Source organism: Drosophila serrata, unplaced genomic scaffold (genome assembly GCF_035046125.1).
Source record: "Drosophila serrata isolate PLE 108 unplaced genomic scaffold, ASM3504612v1 contig_115, whole genome shotgun sequence".
NCBI lineage: Eukaryota > Metazoa > Arthropoda > Insecta > Diptera > Drosophilidae > Drosophila > Drosophila serrata.
In genome coordinates this window covers 192,144-216,287 of record NW_028257013.1, presented here as the reverse complement: position 1 = coordinate 216,287, position 24,144 = coordinate 192,144, and the positions used below count along the sequence as shown (strand labels likewise).

Sequence of the window (24,144 nt, the reverse complement as noted above, 5' to 3'; positions counted from 1 at the left end):
AAAAGAAGAGCTCCATGTAAAGTGTAGAATTTACAAATTAATTGTTTTCATTTTAAATTTAATTCTATTTAAAACGAATATTGTTTTTAGCATAGTTACTTTTCCTAATTTTGCTTTGCCATCAATGAAGGCTTTTCATTGACTCAAATTAAGTTTATTAAACTTTTAGCATTTTCCTATGAACCATTATCTTTTGCTTTCCCTTTTGGCTTGTTTCTGCATAAATAAAGAAAAAGTTAAAGAAAATTTCAGGGAAATAAATCAAAAAAGAAGAATACCAACTGAAGGAAGTTGGACGAGAAAATAATTGTGAATTTGTGTAAACACTTTTGACATAAACACCTTACAGGTGACGCCCTCCTGCCTTCTTCTTCTATTGAGTTGAAGATAGGGTTTAAAAGGCATCACCAATGCAGGAACAGCGAACAGGTCCTTCTGTATAATAAGTTAAAGTTGAAGCTTGACTAGGTTCCGAAGACATCAGGAAAAGTGGCTGATCCGAAAAACTGTCATCCGATCTTTCCAAAAGGAAGCCGGTCAAGGTAGTGAAGGCATCCAAGCGGAGGGCTGGACGTCTCAAGGACGTGCCAAAGCCTAAGAAGAAAAGTCAAACCAAATGTGCTTCTCCCGAAAAACATACGTGACAGATAGGGCCGAAAAAACTATCTAAATCATAACATCGCTTTTAGAAATTTGGATTTATAGTGTAAAAAAAACATAAACTAGTACTAGTTCCGTCCAGCTTTAGTGACTAAAATTGTAAGGTAATAACAAAAGTATATGAAGTCTATGAATAACAGACTTGAGAATGAAATTTAAGTTAGGAATATTGTCTCTTTAGCAACCAAGAATTGTACTAAAATTTCAGTAATCGCTTCTCTTTTGACCTTATAAACGTTCTTCGTAATCTTCAGGCATTCTCTGACAGGAACAGCTCTACACAGGTGTGTACTTGCTGGAATATAATGTACACACAATAAATGTTCTTACAAATCATGGATTTTACTTATCAACGGATAGCGGATGGCCAGATAAATGAAATTGCTACAGTTTGTTTTTACTTAAACTATTACACAAAAAAAGTAATTATGAAAATGAAAGAGTTTTTACTTAATGTACTTGTCCATGAACTTCTTGTGGAAATCGGAACGCAGGGCATCGTTGACAAAGTGAGTCTTCTTCTCGGGCGCCGAACGGGCACAGTTTTTAAAGACAACATCGTCGTCCCAGCGGCGTTTGATCTTGAGGTCACCTCCAAGTCCGGAGGCTCTCCCCGCTGCCGAGGCAGCTGTTCCGGGTTCGTAGTTGATCAGGGGATTGCCCGAGAGGATGTTCTCCATTCGAATTCGTTCGTCCTCCTGCTTCTTTTCGGCATCGCGACGCGCCGTCTCCTGCAAGCGCTCCTGCTTGATCTTCTGCAATTCCGCCAGCAGGGCGGCATCGTCGTCATCCGAGTCGCTGTCCGAATCGGAACTGTCATTGTCCAGCGGCTCGTCCGCATCCAAGTTGGCGGCCTGCTGCTGTTGCTGCAGCTGCTGCTGCTGGGCGGCATCAGTCTTGGCTCGCTTGCTGCCACTCCCACCGCCACCACTGGCGCTATTCGCCTCGATGGCCTTGCGCACAATGGATGGCAGAGCCTTGCCAGAACCAGCTCCAGAACGAGCATCACGCTCACGTTCCTCCAGCTCCTTGCGGAAGTCACGGCCGCGGATCTCCTCGCTGGTGCCCTGGCCCGTCTCCCTGCAAGCAAAAAGTTTGCGTATTTATTGTATTGAAAGTTCCAATTTACGGCCACTTACCTGTATTTCAGCTTGGTGTGGCCTGGCAAGTCGCGACTGGAGTACTGTTTGCTCAGGGCGCTCAGGTCCTTCTCGCCTCGCCCGGAGCCTCCGCGGGCGGGATCGAATGTAGGGCGCGCAGCTGTGGTCATCTTTTCTGGGTGATTACCTCGTTATGACAATTGAAACTTGAGAGATATTAAAAAGGAACAGTTTTTGATGCGTATTTCGATGGCTTGTGTTTTTTATTTCCCAGCTGGCTAGAGATGGGCGTGGGACGATTATATTGAATATCGTCTATCGGCATGGGCATCACTGTTACTTGATTAATTAAATCCATCTGGCTTGTGCTTTGTATTAATTTATTTAACTAATTTTATGACATTCTATATTAGCTATAAATCTTAAACAATTTGTGGCCTTGATTATATGTTATCTCCTTTTAATGGCTGATAAGCACCTTCATTTTGATGGGCCGCACTGACTGAGCAGCTGCTCGCTGGGCAGCACTGTTGTGGTAAACACGCGCGGGCCACCGCCGTTTCAAGCATATATAAATCCGAATAATAAGCCACTTGTCCGGGTACTTAGCCAGTCGATTCCCGTTGCACTAGCCCATCCCCCAACCCCCTTACCAGTCCCGCTGACTTTTCGATATGTTGGCAAACCTTCACGGCCGCAGCGGCCACTTGTTGCGTCACAGCCTCCAAAGCGGCAGCAGGATTTGGCGGCGAAGCTGGGCGAGCACTGCAGCCGACAAGGATGGCGACGGCGACAGCCTGACAATTGGTGATGTGACGGTGCGACTGAGCAGGCCCAAGGATCCGCAGCTAGTGCCACAGCAATACGGTAAGAGGATACATGATCTAAAATGAGATCTGGCAGCAGTACAAAGGTCGAGTCCACAGATTTTGATCTATAAGAATATCTATTTATTCTAAACTTCGTTTTCCCCAACTTAATCCTGCTTCATCCATTCTATTCCCTAGTTAAATACGCTTCCGATGGCACCCTCCAGCTGACGCAGTCCGCCCTGCACCATCTTCGCTGGATGCTGCAGAAAGATGCCCTGCGCCAGGACATGTTCTTGCTGGGACAGCCGGGTCCGCGGCGAAGGCAGCTGGCCATGCAGTTCCTGGAACTGACGCAGCGCGAGGTAGAGTACGTGGCCCTCAGCCGGGACACCACCGAGAGTGACCTGAAGCAGCGTCGCGAGATCCACAACAAAGCGGCTGTCTATCACGATCAGGGCGCCGTACGGGCGGCGCTCAATGGCCGTGTCCTGGTCCTGGACGGTGTGGAGCATGCCGAACGGAATGTGCTGCCCATATTGAACAATCTGCTGGAGAATCGTGAGATGCACCTGGAGAGCGGCAAGTTCCTAATGTCACCCGAGCGGTATGACAAGCTCCTGGAGAAGCACTCCCGCCAGCAGCTGGACGATTGGGGCCTTCTACGCGTCTCTGAACAGTTCCGGGTGGTGGCCTTAGGCCTGCCCACGCACAAGTATAAGGGTACGCCGCTGGATCCACCACTCCGGTCCCGTTTCCAGTCACGCAACGTAACCGCCTACACCTATGGCGAGATGTACGAGGAACTACAGCTGGAGGCACCTGGTGTGCCCGGCGAACAGTTGAAGCCACTACTTACTTTTGCCCTGACGCTGCAGCAAGCGGATCCATCGCTCCAGCTGCCGGACTTTCCACTCCACAACCTTCTCTTGGGCGTGAAGATGCTGGAGACGAACCCGGCGCTGAGCTTGCACGATGTCATCTGCCGCATATATCCATATCAGGCGATGCTAAAGACGGACCAAAGAAAACGAGTGGAGGAGCTGCTTAAGAAGCTGGATATTCCATTGATTCCCAGCCATAGCATCAACAAAATCGTCAGTAAATCGGACGAGAACTCCCGCATCCTTCTGCAATTGGACGATGGCCTGGAACTGAAACTGCCGGGAGGAGGACAGACACCGACTGCCACTAACTTTGTGGATCTGCCGCACCAGAGACATGCCTTGGCCAGTCTGCTTCAAGCCTATGCCGTCGGCGACGTGTGTCTCCTGGGCGAGAAGGGAGTTGGCAAGCTGACCCTGACCAAGGAGCTCATCCGCCTGCTACGGCAAAGCGCAGAGCCCATGATGCTCTACGAAGATATGACCAGTCGAGATCTTGTGCAGCAGCGCATCACCAGTCCCGCTGGCGACACCGTGTGGCGTGACTCTCCTCTGGTGCGGGCCGCCAAGTCGGGTTCCGTGGCAGTGCTAAATGGCCTACATCGTCTCCACAAGAGCACGGCCAGCGTGCTGCAGCGGTGAGTGTAGGGAATTCTCGAACTATGCTTAGCTATAATCTCCTCCTCTTCCTCTTAGCCTCATCCACGATCGGGAGTTGCAGCTGTGCGATGGCACCACGCTGCTGGGTGCTCAACGCTATCAGGCTCTGATCCAGCAAGGGATTTCGGAGAAGGAGCTTACCGAACGGGGTTTCCTGCCCATGCACGAGTCCTTCCGTATTGTGGCGTTGGCAGAACCACCACGTCCTGGCGGCGGAGGCAGTCAACCGAATTGGCTCACACCGGAGTTGCTCAGCCTGTTTCTCTACCAGGAGCTGCGTCCGCTTCGCCAGAGCGAAGAGCAGGCGCTGCTAACCGAACTCTGTGGCGGTAGCGGTGAGTTGCCCGCCGGCCTGGAGCCTCTCCTGAAGCTAGCTCAGCTCCTGCGCTCATCGCAGGATCCCCTCCTGCAGGGCATGTCGGGAACGCTCTCGACGAGACAGTTACTGAAGCTAGGACGCCGGCTGGCTGCCTATCCGCAGCTAAGTGAGTCTAGTGATGTCCACGAAATGCTGCAGAATACATTCCTGGCCAGATTTATGCCGGCGCTGTCACGTAGTGCCCTGGAAGAAGCCATCCACCAGGTGGGCATCAAGGTGGACAACCAGGCAGGGAGGAAGAGTAGTCGACAGACGCAGGAAACTCAAATAGCAGTGGAGGACAACAACCTGAGAATTGGTGCCACACGCTGGTCTCTTGGCAATCCCACGGAGGCCCAACTATCCAAGGTACCCAGCACGCTGTTCTACGAGATGCCACAGCATGTGCAATTGCTGGAGCGCCTGCTGCAGGACTACCTCATCGGAGAGCACCTGCTGCTGGTGGGCAACCAGGGCGTGGGCAAGAACAAGCTGGTGGATCGTCTTCTGGAGCTAATGCAGCGTCCGAGGGAGTACATCCAGCTGCACAGAGACACCACAGTTCACAGTCTGACCCTCCAGGCGACGCTCAAGGATGGACAGGTGTCGTATGAGGACAGCGCCCTGGTTCAGGCCGTTCGTTCTGGTCACGTACTCGTCGTGGATGAGGCCGACAAGGCGCCCGTCAATGTCACCTGCATACTGCGCACTCTGGTGGAGAGCGGGGAGATGGTCCTAGCGGATGGCCGGAGAATTGTGCCGCCCGGGGCTGGCGGAAGGGTGCCCAACTCAATTGAGACACACCCAGATTTCCGGCTCATTGTCCTGGCCAATCGTCCCGGCTTCCCCTTCCTCGGCAACGATTTCTTTGCCGCCCTGGGTGATGTCTTCAGCTGCCATGCCATCAGCAATCCCGATCCGGACTCCGAGATCTTTCTGCTGCAACAGTATGGACCAAATGTGCCCAAGAAAACACTGCGCACCCTGGTAAATGCCTTTGGGGAGCTACGAACGTTGGCCGACGAGGGATTGCTCAACTATCCGTACTCCACGCGCGAAGTAGTGAGTATTGTGAAGCATCTGGAGCGTTATCCGGAGGAGAACATGTCCGAAGTGGTGGGCAACGTCCTCGACTTTGACCGCTACCAGCCGGAAGCCCTGCAGCAAGTTAACCAAGTGCTGGCCAAGCACGGCATCGAATCGTACGCCGAGGAGGAAATGATTCAGGCCATGCGAAGACAAAAGACGCTCCAGGCGTCCGTCAAGCGGCACAGCGGCCTTGGGGTTTCGGGGCCGAAGTTCGGTAAACTGGATCCTAAGAACGAACCCCATGTCGGTGGCAATACGTGGGCAGGTGGCAGTGGCGGTCGCGACACCGCCGGACTGGGCGGCAAGGGCGGACCCTTTCGCCTGGACAAGGGCCACAAGGTTCACCAGTTGAGCGACGAGGAGAAGGCCGATGTGCCCGAGGAGATCAAGAAGGCGGCCAGGGAGATGAATCGCAAGGCCTTTGAGGAGAAGCTTAAGGAGATCAAGATGTCTGCCCACGATCACAAGCTGTATGCCCAGTTCAGTGAGCCCAATCGCAAGCAGGTGCAGCAGCTGAAGGCCATTCTGGAGGCCATGCAGACCAAGAGCAAAGAGCGCCAGTGGCAAAAGTACCAGACCCATGGTGACCTAGACGATACGCGTCTGGTGGAGGGCATTACCGGCGAGAAGAATATCTACCGCAGGCGGGCAGAGGCCAATCCCTGGGCGGATCACGTTCAAGAAAAGCCCAATCGTCTCAAGCTGGTCGTGGATGTGTCGGGCTCCATGTACAGGTGAGTGATCTTTACCTGAGTTCCAACTTAAGGGATAGTAACCTTGTGACTCTCCCCTCTTTCCCAGATTTAATGGCTACGACGGCCGGCTGGACCGGCAACTGGAGGCGGTCGTAATGGTTATGGAGGCCTTCGATGGTTTCGAGAAGAAGATCGTGTACGACATTGTTGGCCATAGTGGCGAGGGCTGGGAGATTCCCTTCGTGACGGCCGGCAGTCCGCCAAAGAACGACAAGGAACGCTTCGAGGCCATCCGCATGATGCATGCTCATTCACAGTTCTGTTGGTCCGGCGATTCCACGGTTAAGGCAGCACGCGAGGCGTGCTCCACGCTGAGCGCCGAGCAGGACTATGATAATGCCATCGCGGTGGTGCTGAGCGATGCGAATTTGTCGCGCTATGGCATTGCACCCAAGGATCTGGCCATAGCCCTCAAGCGGGGCGAACCAAAGGTCAAGGGTTATGCCGTCTTCATAGGCAGCTTGGCCGAGGAGGCGGAAGAGTAAGTTAAACTGAAAGTATAAGTATTTAAAATGAAAATCTAATTATACTTTTCTTCGACAGAATCAATGCAGCAATGCCGGCTGGCCAGAGCTTTGTCTGCATGGACCTCACCAAGCTACCTCACATCCTGCAGCAGATATTCACCTCGTCACTGCTGTAACCTAGTGCAATTTTTGGATCCTCGGAAGGGATCAACATGTTTAGAGTTTAAGTCTATCTGTTGAATTTAATGTTGATAATTCCAATTTTAGTCTATATTTACCATCAATTAAGCCAGAATTGAGTCTTGTATTCGAAACCGATGTGTACAGTTACAAATAAACCAGAAATAATTTTCAAGAGAACGGGTTTACTTAAATATTATGATAGATCCCAAGATATCCCTTTAAAGTAATACGACTCTTGCATTTTTATTTGTATTGTTTATTAATTGCCTTGCTGTTTATGCTTGCTATTTGATTACTTGTCATATAATTTACAAATTACATAAGTATTCAATACAAAAAAAAACCATTTATGAGCTCCGAGGAAGGCCCGAGGATCGCTCTCATCCTTCTGGGCCTTCTCCCCGAGTCTTCGATTACGCTTCACTTATTCTTCCGGGCAGGGAAGGAGGGCGGGAGGGATGGGCAGGATGCAGAGGAGGGGAATACAAAAGATAAACAATTTGTGGGATTTACACTAATTAAATTTTGGTATAAAAATCTAAAACAATTCGTTCTTTTTCATCCGTATTTTTAATTTTTTTTTTTTTTTTGTTACATTTTACACATTACATTTTTCGTTTTTAATTTCCATTCTTGATGCTTTTTTGTATTTATATTAAATATATATTGTTGCAAATTCATGAATTAATGTGTGTTAGCAAAAAACGCTTAAATATACGTGTATATACTCTATATATATATATATACTCTTGATCCGTGTTATATGTGTATAAGGTGTGCGAAATGAATAGCTGGCACAGCGACTGTGCTCACTCTCAAGATCCAGCAATTAATTTAAATTTAAGATTTACAATGTAAATGGATCGTATTCGTATTTTTGGCATACCTGCGTAATATATATCTTATTTACTTTAAATTCCCATAAAAACCTAATGGATGACTGGATATAAAAATGCTGCTGGGGGGCGAGGGGAACTAGAAGTGACTGTGCCAGCACTTATTTCGCACACCTTACTGGCATAGTCTCTATACAAGTTGTGGTTGATTCTTGCTGTGATTCTCATGGGGCCTAGGGTCGGACTGGGCGGGGACTGATCGATCTCTTACACATGTATAATTCTCTGTTGTTTGCAGCAAATATATTATGTCTCTAGAAATTTTGCCATATATGCGTTTATTTTTAGTACAGAAATTAAATTATGGGAAGAAAAAAATAAGGAGAACAAGAATGTGCAATGTTAAATTGATCTAAAGCACACACACGGGGATTTTTTTGGGGGAATTCGTTATAAAAGCTAAGTTCAATCTTAAAAACATAACAACAAAGTTGGAGCTAATCCGGATACGCACATACTAAGGATGGAGAGGAACTCTCCCTCTTTCTTCCCTAAACATTTACACTTATAGACAGGACATTTGGACGACATTCAAGTGGTTGCTCGGACAGAGGAAATCCAATCTCAAATCAAGAGATTAAAGGTTTCTTCTCTGACTTGCGACGAAAACATAAAGGAATCTCACTTCTGGAAAATAAATATTAAAATAAAATAAAGCGTGTGCTCACGATATATCCCTTTTTTGGATCATTGGACTTATGGACAGGAAATGCAGAGAGAGGACTGGGAGGTATGTTGTTATTAAATAGTACAAAAAAAAAAAAATTGAGGGGATTTTATTTACAGATATTGATATCTCTCGTGACGATATAGTTGTATAACATATAATCTCTGTATTCTAAGCACAAAACGGTTACTCCTCTGCTCCATCATGACCTTCGCCTCACATCTATATACACAAATGACAAAAAAAAAGTTCTCTGCACCTCCTATATATATATATATATATATGGCATAAATAGTTATATAAATTTATGGACTAATGGTTAAAGCACAGACACACGCAAGCACACGGCACACACACACACACAGAGACACATACATTACATTATTTTTATATTAATATTTTTTTTTATATTTGCTGTCTTACAAATCTTTTCTAATCTTTCTTTTTTTGTTTTGGCAATTTTCAAGTTGATTGCAAAGGGTTTCAATATATCTTGTTGTTTTCTGTGTACTAGGGATGTATATCGAAAGAGAAAGAGACCGATGTGATATATCAAAATAAATATTGTGATCAATATCATATTAAAATAGTATTTATCAAATTTATAGTTAAAAATATCTATAAAATGGAAAAATATTATTTAATTTATTTAATTGTTGAAATTATCGATATACAAAATCGTCTTTTTCGATTATATTGGCCCGATATATCAAACAGAATATCAATTTTTACGCACATATATCGCAAGGATAAAAGATCGATTTATGTTATCGCTAAAACCGATAATTGTTGCCATCCCTATGGTGTACTATATATATTTTTTATATTAAATATAGCGTCGGTTTTTTGTTTTTTGTTTTGGATCGTTCTGCGTCTTCAGATGTCGAAAAGAAGAAATGAAACGCACTGTACTCGTCCAATTTTCAATTTCTCAATTTCCTTAATTTTTCTCGTTTCTTCATTAAAATTTTCGTATTTTTGTTTTCGTTTTTTTTTACCAAATATATAAAAATTCAATAATTTTGGTTTAAAAGGGGGGATAAAAAATAATAAAAAAAAGGTATAGTAAAAACATGTTAAAACAAAAGGGCATAAAAATTACATAATAAAATTACTTAAAAATAAAAAAGCAACAGCACAACTGGGAAGTGGGTGAGGGGAGCTACCTAATCATTATATACACATTCAACTCGCGTAAATAATTGTCTCAACCGTAATTAATCAATCAATCAATCAATCCTAGTCCCTAGAAAAAGGTTGAAAACTTGCGTTTGTTCTGATTCTGATTCTGGTTCTGGTTCTGGTGGTGCGGATGGTGAAGGTGCTGCTGCTGCTGCTGCGGATGATGATGCTGCTGCTGATGCTGATGGCTATTGATACCTATGCCATTGCTCATTGGCTTCAGTGGCAATACGGGAACGGAGGCATAGGCAGCTGGCTCCAGCTGCGGATTGTACAAATGTCCCGGCTGAGATGCAGCGACTGGGGCAGTTGTGACTGCTGCCGGTAGATTTTGACTGGCAGGCGGCATCAGGAGCACGGGCACCACCACGGGTTATACAGAGATCTCATAGTTCATGTCATAGATGCTGGCCCTATCCGGCGTACCTGAGTTCGAGTTGGAGTTGTTCTGCATTAGGCCCGCCGCCTGTTGATTGCTTGCCACTCCACCGTTCTGCTGCTGTTCCAGCGATTGCATCTCCATGGAGTCGGTCATCTCCAGGGCTCGCACAAAGCTCATGGGACGCGTTGGCGTCTGTTTTCGCTTGATCTGTGGCGAGGGTTGCGTCTGAAGATTACCAACTCCCGAATTGGGATTGGGTGGAAACACAGCCACACCGCCGCGTAAAGCGGGTTGATATCCTCCTCCTCCTCCCCCTCCGCCACCGCCAACGCCTCCTCCCGTGGATGGATTACTACTGCCTGTCACGCTAGCCAAGCTGCCACTGCTGCCTGCCGTTCCAGCTCCACCGCCATAGCGCATTATGTAGCTCTGTCCCGCTCCCGACACTTGTGGCATAGTGGTGGGACTCGTCGGATTGGAGCGATGATATGAGGCTGCCGCTGCTGCTGCTGCTGCTGCTGCCGCCGCCGCAGCAGCCTGTTGTTGCTGCTGCTGCTGCTGTTGCTGTTGCTGCTGCTGGATGGCGTAGTCCTGCAGGCGCGAGTGCGTCATAATCAGTGGATGGGCACCACCACCCGCCGTTATGTACTGGGCATGCGGCATAACGCCACCGGCGGAGGTTCCACTGCTCGACAGCGTGCCAGCACTACTGCCAATGCCGCTGCTGCTGACCACCTGTTGCTGCTGTTGCTGTCCAGCGGAGCTGGTAAATCCGGGCGATGTGTCCTTCCACATGTAGACGCCACGCTGCGGACTACCGGCCAGCTCTCGTATGTTATCCACCGTGTTGTTAGACCTCGCATAGGACAGTTCACCGCCACCGGCAACACCACCGCCGCCGGCTCCCTGGCGAACCAGTTCACCCTCGGAGAGGAAGCGCCGTTGCGGACTGCCGCCATAAGCTGCCTGTGCCAGAGCGGCGTGCTGCGGATGCGCTGCATGTACCGCCACTGCCTGCTGCTGCTGTTGCTGTTGCAGAGCTGGATAGGGAAAGGGAAAGTATATATTATTTTATATTTCTTGAAGGATCTAACCAGTGATACTCACCTTGCTGCTGCTGCTGATGCTGCATGAGAACGCGCTGCTGCTGGAAGAGCAATTGCTGCTGCTGCTGTTGAATGCTGGGCGCCTGCGGATGCTGCGGCGGCAGGCCGGTTGTGTATTCATAGTAGGCCGCCGCCGCTGCCGCTGCCACCTGTTGCTGCTGCTGGGCCACCGCCTGGGCATTGAGACCGATAAAGTCGGGACGTCTCGGCTGGGTGGGCGTGCCCGGGTTCGATCTGCAGGGGATATATTATTCAGAGATTAGTAATAATTAAATTTCATAGATGTTTTAAAGCATGCCGAGAGAGCAAGCTGCTGCAGCATTAACGCCTGAATGTTAGAACTTAACAGCTTTGGTTAACCGATGGTTAAACAGACGATTTCGATCGATAAATGAGCGAACAACAGCGAGTAAATATAATGTGAGAAGATGTAAAGATTATGACCTCCTTGCAACCAGAAAAACGAACGTTAAAACAGGGATTAGGACCACACACAGTGTTGAGTAGAGTTAGAAATGGGGACACTCAGTTATCGACACTAAAATAAGTTTTGCAGACTGTACTTGCACCGTATTCTTCGGTTAGGTTATGGCAAACATAAATAATGCTTTTTACATTTAAGATTATGTTGTAAATTTAATGGGTTAAGGTTAATTTTTTATTAGATATTATTCGCGTAAAATGTAGTTTCTTTTATTTCCATTCTTATAAAGAATTCGTGAATAAACTCTTACCGATAATTAATTTTCGATAAATTTGAATGGATTTGTTTTATATCAATTCGTATCGATGTATTTGTATTATCAACATTTTATAATGACAACTATAACTAATTAATATCTCAAGGTTGGCGTGTAAATAATTAAACAACAATCTATGCCCCAAGTTGACATCATAAATTAAATGATTATTTAATTGTTTAATTTTTTTTATTGATTTTTTGAAGCCGCCAACCGACCCTTGGAGTTGCTTTTGATATAGATGGGGGAAAAACACGATGGATGGCGCCGCGGATTTCAGACGCTATTGAGGCCGCCTGAATGCACCAACGCCACCGCCACCCAGGCCCATGGTGATGGTGCCCAGGAGTCCACTGTTCACCACTCGCTGCACAAACACAACCACTGTGCGCGGCACATCCGAGCGCACCACTTGGACCAGCATGTGCAGCATGTTGACCACGCAGTAGAGCAACGCACCGGCAATGATCAGCGGGACCAGGAGCAGCTTCGTCTGCACCGAATATCGAGAAGTGTCGTCCAGGTCGAAGAAATCCCAGAGATTCGCGTGACCGAGAAAGCGCTTCCGCAGACCCACCACCTGATTCTTCAGCCAACTGAAGTACCAGCAAAGGAAGTAGAGGGCATGCGAGGCAATGCAGCCAAGGACCAGGCCGGCCAACGTTATGTAGTCCATCTTGGAGGGCATTGCACCGCCGATGCCCGGGATGACCATGGACGGCGGATCCTGGTCAATGAGAGTGCCGCCTCCGCTGCCACTTCCATTGCGAGCTTCCTTCATCATCGATTGGGCAAACATCAAGCGTTGCTTGGCACCATACTCCTCGATGGGAGGCTTTGGAGTACTCGGCTGCTGGTTGCTGGGGTATCGCTTTCGAACCTTGCCCAAATGTTCCTCATCTTGATCCGGATACACTTCATCGTCCAACTCCTCTTGGACTTTCGTTCGACTGGAATATTTGACAGTTTTCGATAATCGTGTTCCCGCTTCAGCTACGCCTGTTGGCATATACTTTGTCCTGGCCGATGACTTCATTTGCATCTCACTGCTGCACCTGTTCAACGTGATCACTGGCATTCTTGCGCTGCTATTTATCGGCAAAGCGGTGTCACGGTTCAATCTTTTGGGCGGAACCGTCTTCTTTTGATCTAAACGTAGACCGTTATCACCGCCAGCATTCTCATAGGTACCCATGGTGTCAATGATGGTGCTATTGATGGTATTGGTACCACCCCGCATCCGTTGCTCTCGAGAGGCAAAATGACCTCCGCCGGATCCGTTAGCACCACCTGACATCCTAAAAAGGGGCTCCTGCCTTTGCTGTTGCCGCTGCTTCTGCTGTTGTTGTTGATATTGCTGCTGCTGCCGATGTTGCTGCTGTTGCAGCTTCTGCTGCTGCTGCTGCTGTGTTGAGGGCCACAAACCATTGGTCTCATACCGCATGCCATTAAAAACGAATTGGCGGCGTGTGCGCAACTCTGGCGGTGTGGCAACAGGTATGGGCAGTGTTTTTCCCAACAGGTTCAATGGCTTTTGCCGGTCCGGCGGACGTCCAGAAATCGTCAGGCTGCTGTTGCTGCCCCTCTTCTCGTGACTTTGATCTGGACGCAACAATGTGCTCATTGTCGTCAGTGGTGGAATTTACTCACAAGAAATTTTATAAATTTGCTATATTCCCTCGAGTTCTTTTGCATTTACATAAAAAATATATATAGATCTCTTTCTCCGATTGCCTGGCCTTTGTCTGTTTTGTAAATTCTTGGAGCTCTCTGCGATAGTAATGAACCTTCCTCGGTTTATGTCCGATTTCGTTTGGTTATTGACAAACTAAAGTCACAAGAAGAAGGGATAATGCCGACGAATGCCGAAAATTAAGAAAAGGATACCAAAATTTATATGATTTTCCTCTGTTTCCAAACGATTCTTTTCAGAGAGCTCAACACGTTGAATTTCGCCTGATGTATATGACTGAATAGAAAGTATGTCCCTGACACATGTCGTTTGTCAGTTTTGAAAGCTCGACCCGATTACTTGGATCCTCAGTAAAATTTAATTTAAAATGAGAAATATCGATTCACCGTACCTCGTTTTTATAGTTCGATTAATCGATATCAGACTTTTAGATACTAAATCGTTAATAATATGATTAAGAACTGCAGAAAATTGCATTTGCATTGCAGAGATTTTAACATTTAACTGCAGTTAATTTAACGGACACACACCAGATATATTGGAATTTTTATATCTATCAAATAATCAATACGGGATTTAAAAAAAAGAAATTAAAAAAGGTCAATATATATTTTATTTAAATTTGTAGAAATTTGCCTTGCAGAGACTTTAAAGTGAAACTCAACCTTCTTTAAAGGACACTCTTAATATTAACTCTCATTTAGTGTTAATTCAATGATTGATATAGAATTTTTAGATAATAAATTCGGTAAAACCGGTTAAATCGATAAAAAAAACTTATGGGTTTTTGCCTTGCTGGCTCTTCAAATTTAACCTCCTGTTAATTTGACGGACACATAAATGACACATTTATTTTTTTATATATCTACCGATTAAACGATATGAGATAGTTAAATAATAAATCGATAAAACCTGTTCAATTTATAATAATATGATTAAGAATTAACTTTGCTTAACTTAACGGAAACATTTAATTTATTTATATCGTCTGATTAATCAATATGGGATTTGTAGATAATAAATCGATAGAAACATGGTCAAGAGTTTTAGGCTTTTCCTTTCAAACTCTTTAAAGTTAAAAGTTTAATAAATGCTGGTGTACTTAATAGATCGATACTATTAAAGCATCTTTCCAGAGCCAATGTTAACCTCCTGTTATCCTCCTGTTAACCTAACGAACAGTTGAAATGAAGTTCGAAATGCAGTTATTTATGAAGACCGTACCATTAGATACGAGAGACAACAATAGAGATGAGAGGATGCCGCTGAATGCAGAAATGGAGGGAGTCGATCTACCTAAACCGCTGGTTAAATGGGCAAATATGTGTGTGAAAAAAGGGTTAAGGCGGACGCAAAACAAAAACGGCAACCAAAATAAGAAAATGAACGAAACGAAAAACGCTTAAAGAACGGAAGTATGAAAGCGGAACGAAAAGAAATTTGAAACGAAAGAAATGAAATCAAACTCACCTCGCGCGGCGGAAAGAAAGTAGAAGAAGGTGCTTAGTAGAATTTCTACACTGTATCGGATTCACGGTTACGCGGGCATTCAGTATTTGCGGTTCGAAGGACTCTAGAGGACTTCCACTTCTGGTTATGTAGAGTTCAGGCGGAAAGGAGCGAAGAGTGGAGTGGGGAACGAGCGGAAAAAAGAGACAGCTCCCCTCTGCATTTCGATAACATTTGATCCTTGTCGGGCTTAAAACTTAATTATAATTTTACCTACGATATATCGTCTTAATCTTTATTTATTTCTCTCGATTTAGTAATTACTTAACACTTATTCGTATTGCTTTTAGTTTTGTTTCTTGGGTTTTCATTGTTTTGTTATTGGACTTTCGGTTTGATTTGGTCTTTCGTTCTTTTCTTTTTTAAAGCTAAGTCTAGGAATTAGTACTGTTCTCAGAATTTGAGTATTGACTAAGCATCGACCAAAATAATATAGGATCACGTATTAAAAAAAAGGAAAAAAGAAAAGGTGGGAAAAATATATAATAATTAATTAGTTCATAAGGTGTGTGTGTGGAGTGTGGTGTGTGTGTGTGTATGGATACAGATAAATCATGAAGGAGAAAAGGAGCTAAACCAAAATGAGAAGACTACCTCCTAACCAGTGCTTCTTTGGATGAAGGATAAAAGGCGGCAAAGTGCAACGAGGAAAGAAAACAGAAGCCAGGTTATTGACCCCTTCTCCATCAAGCCATCTCTTTCTGATTCGAGGTGGATTTCTAGCCTACTTGCTTTTTTTTATTACTAAACAGTCGCTAATATGGACTCAATATGATTTATTGACCACAATTCCAAGGCTGTTGATATTTACACTTGATTATCCATCAATTGGAGGCATTCAAAATGACCTCAAGGATGAGCATAGAGAAAGCGGGAAAGCACCTGACGCAAGGTGGCCAAGCAGCAAAAACATTCAACAAGCTAAACTAAAGGTGAGAGAAATTATTGATAAAAACAACAAAAACAATTACGAACAGGCACTAAGCTAAAGCTCACACATTCCGGAAAACACTCATTCTAAATGGCTTAACCCATTAAGAATCAGAAATGTCATAAATGAATGCCAAGTTTATAGATTATATTACAATAAATATGGGGATTCTTATTGTTTGGAAAACTATAATGAACTTTAAATAAGCAAGAAAAATTTATATCGATGAGCAATTCAATATGATTTTTATCCAAAAATTTGCTACCTCTAAAATATATAAAAATATATATAAAATATATAAAATAAATATATAAATAAATCGACTGGAAAATAAAAAAGGGGTTCTATATAATAAAGTTCAATATGATATAACTTGAATTTATCGAAATTTTAAATATCAAAAACATCGTAATCAACGTTATCTTAATATTAGTAAACACTATAAGAATACTTATCTATACATATATAATGAATATTCTTTCATATATAAATATTGTTATATTTAAATAATTATATATATAATTTAATATCGAATTATCAGTACTGTCTCGATATTTTGCGTTATTAATCAATATTTTAGCATAGCGATAATAATTATACATATATCATTATATATATACATACATAACAGAATATATATTTATCGACTTATCATTACTGTCTCTATATTTATCACTGATACATCTCTACGCTAAAAGATTGATTAATAACGCAAAATATCGAGAAAGTATTGATAAATCGATATAATCGATATTTAATATACATTTTGGGATATTTGAGATAAACTGAAGTCTAAAATGAGTCTTATTTTATTTATTTATTTTAAAAATCTTTAATTTCTATGCAGTAAATAAAAATAACAGTGCACTCTAACCATAAATGGACTCAAATCATTTGCCTTTCTTAGCAATTAATATAAAATATATCCTTATTATATACCCTCCTAAGGTTTAGCCCACAAAGCGTTTGAATGACAATATAATACCGCACTAAATCCGGACTCATTCGAAGGGGGTTAAGGTGCTACGGAAGCGGAAAACATCAACATCAACATCAACATCAACATCAAGAACAAAATAACAACAGCGGGGGAGGAGAGCGCACAGAAGTATGGATGGGGATGCCATCATGAAAAGGAGGTGTCGCATCATACATATAAGGCTAAGGATACACACTCACCTTCGCACTGGACTCGCCATCACCAGGGGCGTGGCCACTCCCAGCGGCTTGATCCTTTGCTGCATGGTAGGCGTGGCTGTGGTCGCGGCGCTGCGTTGATTTTGTGCTGCCACCGCCGCCGCTGCTGCCGCCGCTGCCAAAGCCTGTTGCTGCTGCTGCTGCTGCGATCCATTGACACCGACGACGCTGTAGCCAACGGGAACAGGATGATCCGGCGAAAGGGCATCGCTCGTATAGCCACGCTGCGGATCCAGACCCCTGAGAGGATAGCAAATGTATTATGGGATTAATTTATGACGGTAGTAAAGAGTTTTCAAGGTTTTAAAGACTATTATTTTTAAGATAACCAAGCTAAAAGGTTATATTTGAAGCATAATCATAGCATACCCGGTACCCAAAGCACATGGCTAATTCCCTTTGCCTAACTATACTTAAATTTATAAAAAAACTTGAATTATACAGTGCCTAAGGCAAATAATAGAAGAAATGTTGCTAGGAACATGGTTAGCAATATCTAAATGTACTTTAATGTTGCTAGAAACCTGTTGAGCAACATTCACAAGTGAAAATGTATAAAGATGATCTATTGGCAAAGATGATCTATTGGTACCCCAAGCACATGGCTAATTCCCTTTGTTTAATTATGTTTAAATTTCCTAAAAACTTAAATTAAACAGTGCTGAAGGAAAATAGTAGAAAAAATGTTGCCAGGAACATGTTTAGCAACATCTAAATGTACTTTAATGTTGCTAGAAACCCGTAAAAACTTTAATTAAACAGTGCCTAAGGCAAATAATGGAAGAAATATTGCCAGAAACATGCTTAGCAACATCCAAATAAATATAAATGCTTCTAAGAACCTGCTGAGCAATATCCCTGAGTAAAGATGTATAAAGATCTATTGGCATACTCGGTACCCAAGGCAAATGGCTAATTCCCTTTCTTTAATTATTCTTAAATTTATGAAAAAACTTAAATTAAACAGTGCTAAAGGCAAATATAGGATGAAACGTTGCCAGAAACATGCTTAGCAACATCCAAATGAAGATAAATGTTGCTAGAAACCTGTTGAGCAACATTCACGAGTGAAAATGTATAATGAAAATATATTTTGCACATCATAAGAAGGTAAGGAGTTATTCTACAATAAAGTGCACCCATTAGCCCATATATCCTTTTCTTTAACCAATTAATTTTCACGTTATTTAATGGCTTAGGAAAAGTCTCTGGGAAACCTTTGAGATACTCTTCGTATCCACCCATTAATAGCCGCATTAAATATATGATGATAATGGGGTTAATTAGCTCACCTGGGCCTCGCGTGCGGACTGTGACGCGGATGGTAGAGCCGTATGTGACGCGGGGAGTCGCCTCCACCGCCGCCACCACCACCACCACCACCGCCGGCTCCTCCGCCCGTGGAAATACTGCCATTTAGTCCGCCGGAATCGCTAACCTGCGGCAGGTAGAAACTGGTCGAATTGTGGCGCTGCAGCGGCGGCGTCGGTTCACAGTCTTGGCTCTGGGAGGCGGGTGGCGGTTCCAGGTCCGTGTCGGAGCACTCACGTCCCGGCGAGAGCTGTGGAAGGTATTGGGTTAAAGTAAAATGTGTAATTAGTCATCGATTGACAGGCACTTAAGTGGGGGTAAGGAACGAGATCGACACAGACTTAGGCCTATATTTAGTTGCAATATAATTTCCAAAACAAAAAAAAATGTAACAAACAAGGACGAAAAGGGGAAAAACATAAGATAGAGAGAGATTAATCGATTTCAATAAATAGAATTAAAAAAAAAAAACAACATATTTTAATGAAGTAAAATTAGTTTCAATCCAAAGATATCATTCAATGAGTTATTTATATATTGATATTACTATGAAAAAGAAAGAAAATTCAACTAGGACAACATCTAGAATCATTAATATTTAATTCTCATCATTGAAATCGATCACATCCCCTGAAAGAAAGTATCGAAATGAGACAGAAAACGAACATAAATTAAGACAAATAAGAAGGATATGTATGTAGGTGGGTAGTATTTTATTTATTAAACTTCATTTTAATAAATCAATTTGTATTTTATTGAGGGAAATGGAAAAAGAGTGGGGTGCCCCCTCATTTATTTTTAGCCTAATGCAGGCTGTGTCCTTTAAGTGGAAGAAAGCACTTTCCGCAGAGTAATTAACTTTAGAATTCAGAATCAGCCAGGAAAGAAAACAGAGTGGAAAAGTGGAAAATGGAGATGGTAAACAAGGAAACAAGGAGCTGAAAGCACTGCAAAACATTAATTTTTGTTAAATAATAACAAAAATGTGAGACGTGGAAACGGCTTTTCTTGAAAGTTTCAAAAGAATTAACTTAATATGTGTGGCAACCTTAGAAATTGTATAAAAATATATATTATTATTCTTGCCAAAAAAAAAGTGCTAATTAAATAATTTCCATTAATTTGTAATCATTCGAATTAGTTAAAAGTGACAGAAAGATAGAACAAGAAAGGGGCAAAAAAGGGAGAATAAATATCGGTGGAAAGACACAATTTTCGAGTTGTAAATCATAATGGGATCAAAAATTTAAAAGAAATCAATTCTTCAGGGCAATCAATCAATCTCAGTCAATAAAGGAACCATAAAATTATAAATAATTTAGGTAGTTTTTTAAGGTTTATTTTACTTTTTTCGATTTTAAAGATATCTTTTACCTTTCTCGGTGCTTGCAGTAAGTGTAGAGTTTTTGCTTTTGTTTTCTTTTATCATTTTTTTGTTTTTTGTTTTTTTTTTTTGCTCTTGTGGAGATGCGACCAATTCTTTTCGATATAAGTATGTATGCTATATACTTCTATATATATATATATATATATTTATATATATTTAAATATATACTGATATATAACGACAGCTCTGGGCAGCATATACAAACGATATGTACGCAGCAACGGAAACGGAAACGGAAAAGAGGTTAAGGGTGCCCAGCATTTGAAAGGAAACAAGTCAACGAAATATAGCAAAAAAAAAATATGGCAAATATTAATTCAATTTTATTTAGCGCAAATAATAGCGGAGAAGTCGGCAAACTGATAATGCACCAAAACTGCATGCAAAGTGATGGGTTTTACAGGGTTAACGCGATCGGAAATTCCAGAAATAAAACTAAGTAGGGAAACTAAGTTAGATATTCAGTTTTTAAATTGAAAAAATATATAAAATTTTATCCGCAACCACAAATAGGTTTTTGTTAGATTTGTAGGGCAAAGGTATTACATTTTAATTTAATAATTAAATATATATTTAATTTCGGTATTTATGTAATTTGGAATTGAAAAAACTTTAGCAACATATAAAAACATATCGCATAATAGTATATCGAAATTTATCGAGATATATATCGATATATTGAAATAGTAGTAGATCTACGGAACGATTTGTAAATTGCATCTAAATTTTTGGTTTCTTTCAATTAATTTGTATAAAATTTCTAAAAACTTAGTTCAATTTCTTTGTTTTCTTACATATTTTATAATTTACTTTATCGGTTTTAGTTTCGGTTTTAGATATCCTTTATATTCATACTTCATTTAATTCTTTTTCTCGATTGTTTTAATATAGTATTAATACATCAAATAAAGTTAATATCATTATTCTGTTTAGTTTTGTTATATATCGAATTTATTATTAAGCTTTAACTGAAACCTTTAAAATACAAAAGAAATTTACAATTACATGAATACAGCTAATACCGTTTTTTAAGGCCTCTAATTTATATACATTTCCTGACCGAATTTACTTTATTTCAATTCTAACTCTTAAATATTGTCATGATTACAAATTTCAAATTAAATATCAACAAAATCCTTTAGTCTTTTCTGTTAAAGTAATTTGTACAAAAATACTTGTGGTTAAGGTAAAAAAAATATGTTGGCAGCTAAAAAAAACACAAACATTTATTTATTTTTTGTATATACATAAGCATATAATACATTGTTCCTATTCTGACTATTATGGTCCACAAAGGTTTCACTGTATTTACAGACAAGGACGCGACGACAGTGGTTAGGACTTTCGAGTGAGCTTTACTTACACTAAATGTGATTGTGGCTGCGCATCATTTGGCTTACTTGTCCTTCATTTAAATGGGCGTGGCACTCACTAACTAACTAACTAACTAGTTAACTAACTTTTCCAACACCCTGTGTGTGGGAAATCGGTAGAAGCTCGGGGAAAATAATAAAACAGCAAATGCAGCGGATGAAAAAGAGAGGAAAAAGAAGCCGCGGTAGCCAAAAACAAAAAAGAAAAGTTTTGCAGTGCAAAGGAAAAGCGAGGGAGAGATAAAGGATGGATGTGTGTTTGTGTGTGGGAACAGCTGGGAAAAGCGGAAAAACTTTTATTCCACAACAACGTCAACGGCAACAACAACAAGGGTAACAATAATAGTAATAATAATAATAATAATAATAATAAGGGCAATATCGACATACAACACAAAGATACTTGAGAGATTTCTCACTCCCTCCAATTCCATTTACATATTACATATGTAAGTAGGTTCTTTTTCCTTGCTCTCTGTATGTTATGTGCCATATATATGTATATATTTATATATACTTGGTATATATTTTTATATTTATATCGACTTTGTTGTTAATTAGTCAAAGCATTAAGCGGGGGCTAGTTGGTGGGGGCGAGGGTCTATTATGGGATTTACAGCAAATGATAAATCATACAACATACGAAATGAGCAAACGAAAATCGAGAAAAGGAGAAACAACAAATGAAACCAAAAGTATATAGAAAAAGAGCGACAGGAGGACAGAGATGAAATAGGTAATCAAGAAGGGGAAATATTGTTTACATTAAAGCGAGAACGGGGAAATGAAGATAAAACAAAATCAAAAACAAAAACAACTGTTAACGGTTACAATTACAGTTAAGTCAACACAAATTACAATTACAACATTAACTAAGCCAACAACGGTAATAACAACTAACAACAAACATCAACAACGACAACGACAACAGGTGGCGCCAGCTGATCGATCAGAGGAAATTGTTGAAAACTGTAGTCTATTTTATATAATTTTTTTAATTTATAGCAAATGTAATTTGTTTCTTATTGAAACTGAAGAAATAAGAGATTTATCTGTTAGATTATTACAAAATTCACATTTAAATCATACAAAATAAGGCCAAATTATTTATTGCAATGTTTTCTTGCATTTAAAACTTTCGTTTTCAACTTTTTGAAGCGTATTTCAACAATTACAAATGCATAGATGCAAGTTTATTAATTATATGGCAAAATATGGTTATAATATTGAATATTCCAACAACATATTATATATTATGATTATCTTCAAAAATTGAAATATTTTAACCTTTTAAACTATATCATTTTAATAAATTGAACTTCTAAATAATTTTATTCAATTAATTTGGTTAAAACTTTTGCATTTCTGTTGAGAGGCTCTGTCTGTTAGACTCTGTCTAAATGCTGTTTTTTTGCCACCTGCTGGTCGCACACACCATTGGGGATATTAGATACAAATAGATATAGGATACATAGATATATGTAATAGGAATCTGAGTTTTGCATAGCAAATGCTTCGCTTTTCTCTATGATTTTTGTGTTTTTTTTTTATTATTGTTTTTATAGCAGAAATCTTGTTGTTTACCCACCTTACTGTAAAGCGTTGTGCTGCCCGACCGTTGATTATAACCATTGCCCTCGGCCATATATGTCTTTACCTGAATTCCGCGCTTCTCGCGACTCGCGTCGTAGAGGGAGCGTGGCGAATATTGCACCGCAGTGCCTCGCATACCGCCACCGCCGGCTCCATTTCCGCCGCCGCCCTGTCCGCCGGTTACGGCAGCGGTACCATTACCGCCCGCTCCGGCGCCCGTTTGCTGGTTGCTCCGATCGTTGCAGATCGTGCTAATCGGTGTACTCTGCGTCTGCGACCGCCGCGAGGTGTACTTCTTCGGGTTCAGCAAACTGCAATAAGAATGATAGACAATTAATTTCAAAAAATACATCATTAAATGAATAGTTCTACTCAAACTCACCTGGGATACTGCGGTCCGAACTGTGTGTAGCAGCAGTTGTGCCAGCAACCGCGCGAGAACGGATTATAGCCGCCCTTGAACTTTCCAGTGACCTGTTCATTGGTCGTTCGACCCCGTGACACTAGCACCATGTGAAAGCCGGTCAGACCGAAGATGGGTATGGCCAATATAGTCACCAGGCCCATTAGGATCATGCTATATACGAATAGAGTTAAGCTAAACCAAATTGTAATTGTAGTTTTTATAAAATTCGAGATCATTCTCAGAACTAAGAAGATAAAATAATATATAACATATATAGATATTGTATTGTTTTATGTTTTGTGAAAAGGATACGCAACAATGGGCGCCGTGTCCTTGATATTGGGCATTATCTTCAGCACATAGACCAGACACAGTGAGAATATGCTCAACATGTGTATGGAGAGTGAGACGAGGAAGAAGAAAAAGAATCTATAGTTTCGCCTGCCAATGCAATTGTTGACCCACGGACAATGATGATCAAAGGTCTGAAAGAAATCAAATTTCCTCAGTAATATAACATCAAATAATCCTCTAGAGTCTAGACTTTATACGGCTTCTATTTTATGTATTCCCTTGCAATATATAAATATAGACACATTGCTATATTGGGACTCACCTCTATGCAATGATTGCAGACAGAACAGTGGGAGCAGCGTGGCGGGCGGTAGAACTTGCAGGTGACGCACCACTTCATCTTGACGGTGATGCCGTTGATCTCGGCATTCTTGTAGAGCGGGGCGCGTAGCTCCTCCTCGCAGTCTTCGTCGGGCGAGGCTAGAATGCAGTAGAGTTTAGGTCGTGACGAG

At 41.9% G+C, this 24,144-nt stretch overlaps 5 protein-coding genes across 26 annotated transcripts in view; 2 read left to right on the top strand and 3 right to left on the bottom strand.

The window, feature by feature from the left end:
- Positions 1-981: 981 nt before the first annotated feature.
- Positions 982-2,068, bottom strand: c12.1 (spliceosome-associated protein CWC15). Its single transcript, XM_020947950.2, has 2 exons — positions 1,800-2,068; positions 982-1,740 (listed from the first exon to the last, which is right to left on the bottom strand). Exons 1-2 carry the CDS (start codon positions 1,928-1,930, stop codon positions 1,107-1,109), a joined length of 765 nt encoding a protein of 254 aa, XP_020803609.1. The 5' UTR covers positions 1,931-2,068; the 3' UTR covers positions 982-1,106.
- A 195-nt stretch (positions 2,069-2,263) lies between these two features.
- Positions 2,264-6,298, top strand: LOC110180289 (von Willebrand factor A domain-containing protein c12.2). Its single transcript, XM_086825822.1, has 2 exons — positions 2,264-4,091; positions 4,150-6,298. The coding sequence occupies exons 1-2, from the start codon at positions 2,830-2,832 to the stop codon at positions 6,296-6,298; spliced, it is 3,411 nt and encodes a 1,136-aa protein (XP_086681948.1). The 5' UTR covers positions 2,264-2,829.
- A 69-nt stretch (positions 6,299-6,367) lies between these two features.
- LOC147644691 (von Willebrand factor A domain-containing protein 8-like) lies at positions 6,368-7,137 on the top strand. The gene is made up of 2 exons (XM_086825839.1): positions 6,368-6,796; positions 6,859-7,137. Exons 1-2 carry the CDS (start codon positions 6,411-6,413, stop codon positions 6,956-6,958), a joined length of 486 nt encoding a protein of 161 aa, XP_086681965.1. The 5' UTR covers positions 6,368-6,410; the 3' UTR covers positions 6,959-7,137.
- A 68-nt stretch (positions 7,138-7,205) lies between these two features.
- Positions 7,206-24,144, bottom strand: part of Zdhhc8 (zinc finger DHHC-type containing 8) — a 47,392-nt gene continuing 30,453 nt past the window's right edge. For 4 of the 22 annotated variants that reach the window (XM_020947936.2, XM_086825826.1, XM_086825827.1 and 1 more), the window contains exons 4-11: positions 23,955-24,112; positions 23,651-23,823; positions 23,315-23,509; positions 22,997-23,243; positions 18,561-18,829; positions 17,251-17,508; positions 11,200-11,432; positions 7,206-11,132 (exon numbers count right to left, since the gene is read on the bottom strand). In XM_020947936.2, coding sequence (XP_020803595.2) covers positions 10,084-11,132; positions 11,200-11,432; positions 17,251-17,508; positions 18,561-18,829; positions 22,997-23,243; positions 23,315-23,509; positions 23,651-23,823; positions 23,955-24,112 — 2,582 coding nt within the window. In that variant the 3' untranslated portion in view covers positions 7,206-10,083. Of the gene's footprint in view, positions 11,133-11,199; positions 11,433-15,347; positions 15,552-17,250; positions 17,509-18,560; positions 18,830-22,927; positions 23,244-23,314; positions 23,510-23,650; positions 23,824-23,954; positions 24,113-24,144 lie in introns of those variants that run through there. The other 18 variants (XM_020947939.2, XM_086825834.1, XM_086825835.1 and 15 more) reach the window with 7 other exon arrangements.
- On the bottom strand, positions 12,109-14,928 carry LOC110180285 (uncharacterized). The gene has a single exon (XM_020947940.2). The coding sequence runs from the start codon at positions 13,560-13,562 to the stop codon at positions 12,222-12,224; it is 1,341 nt and encodes a 446-aa protein (XP_020803599.2). The 5' UTR covers positions 13,563-14,928; the 3' UTR covers positions 12,109-12,221.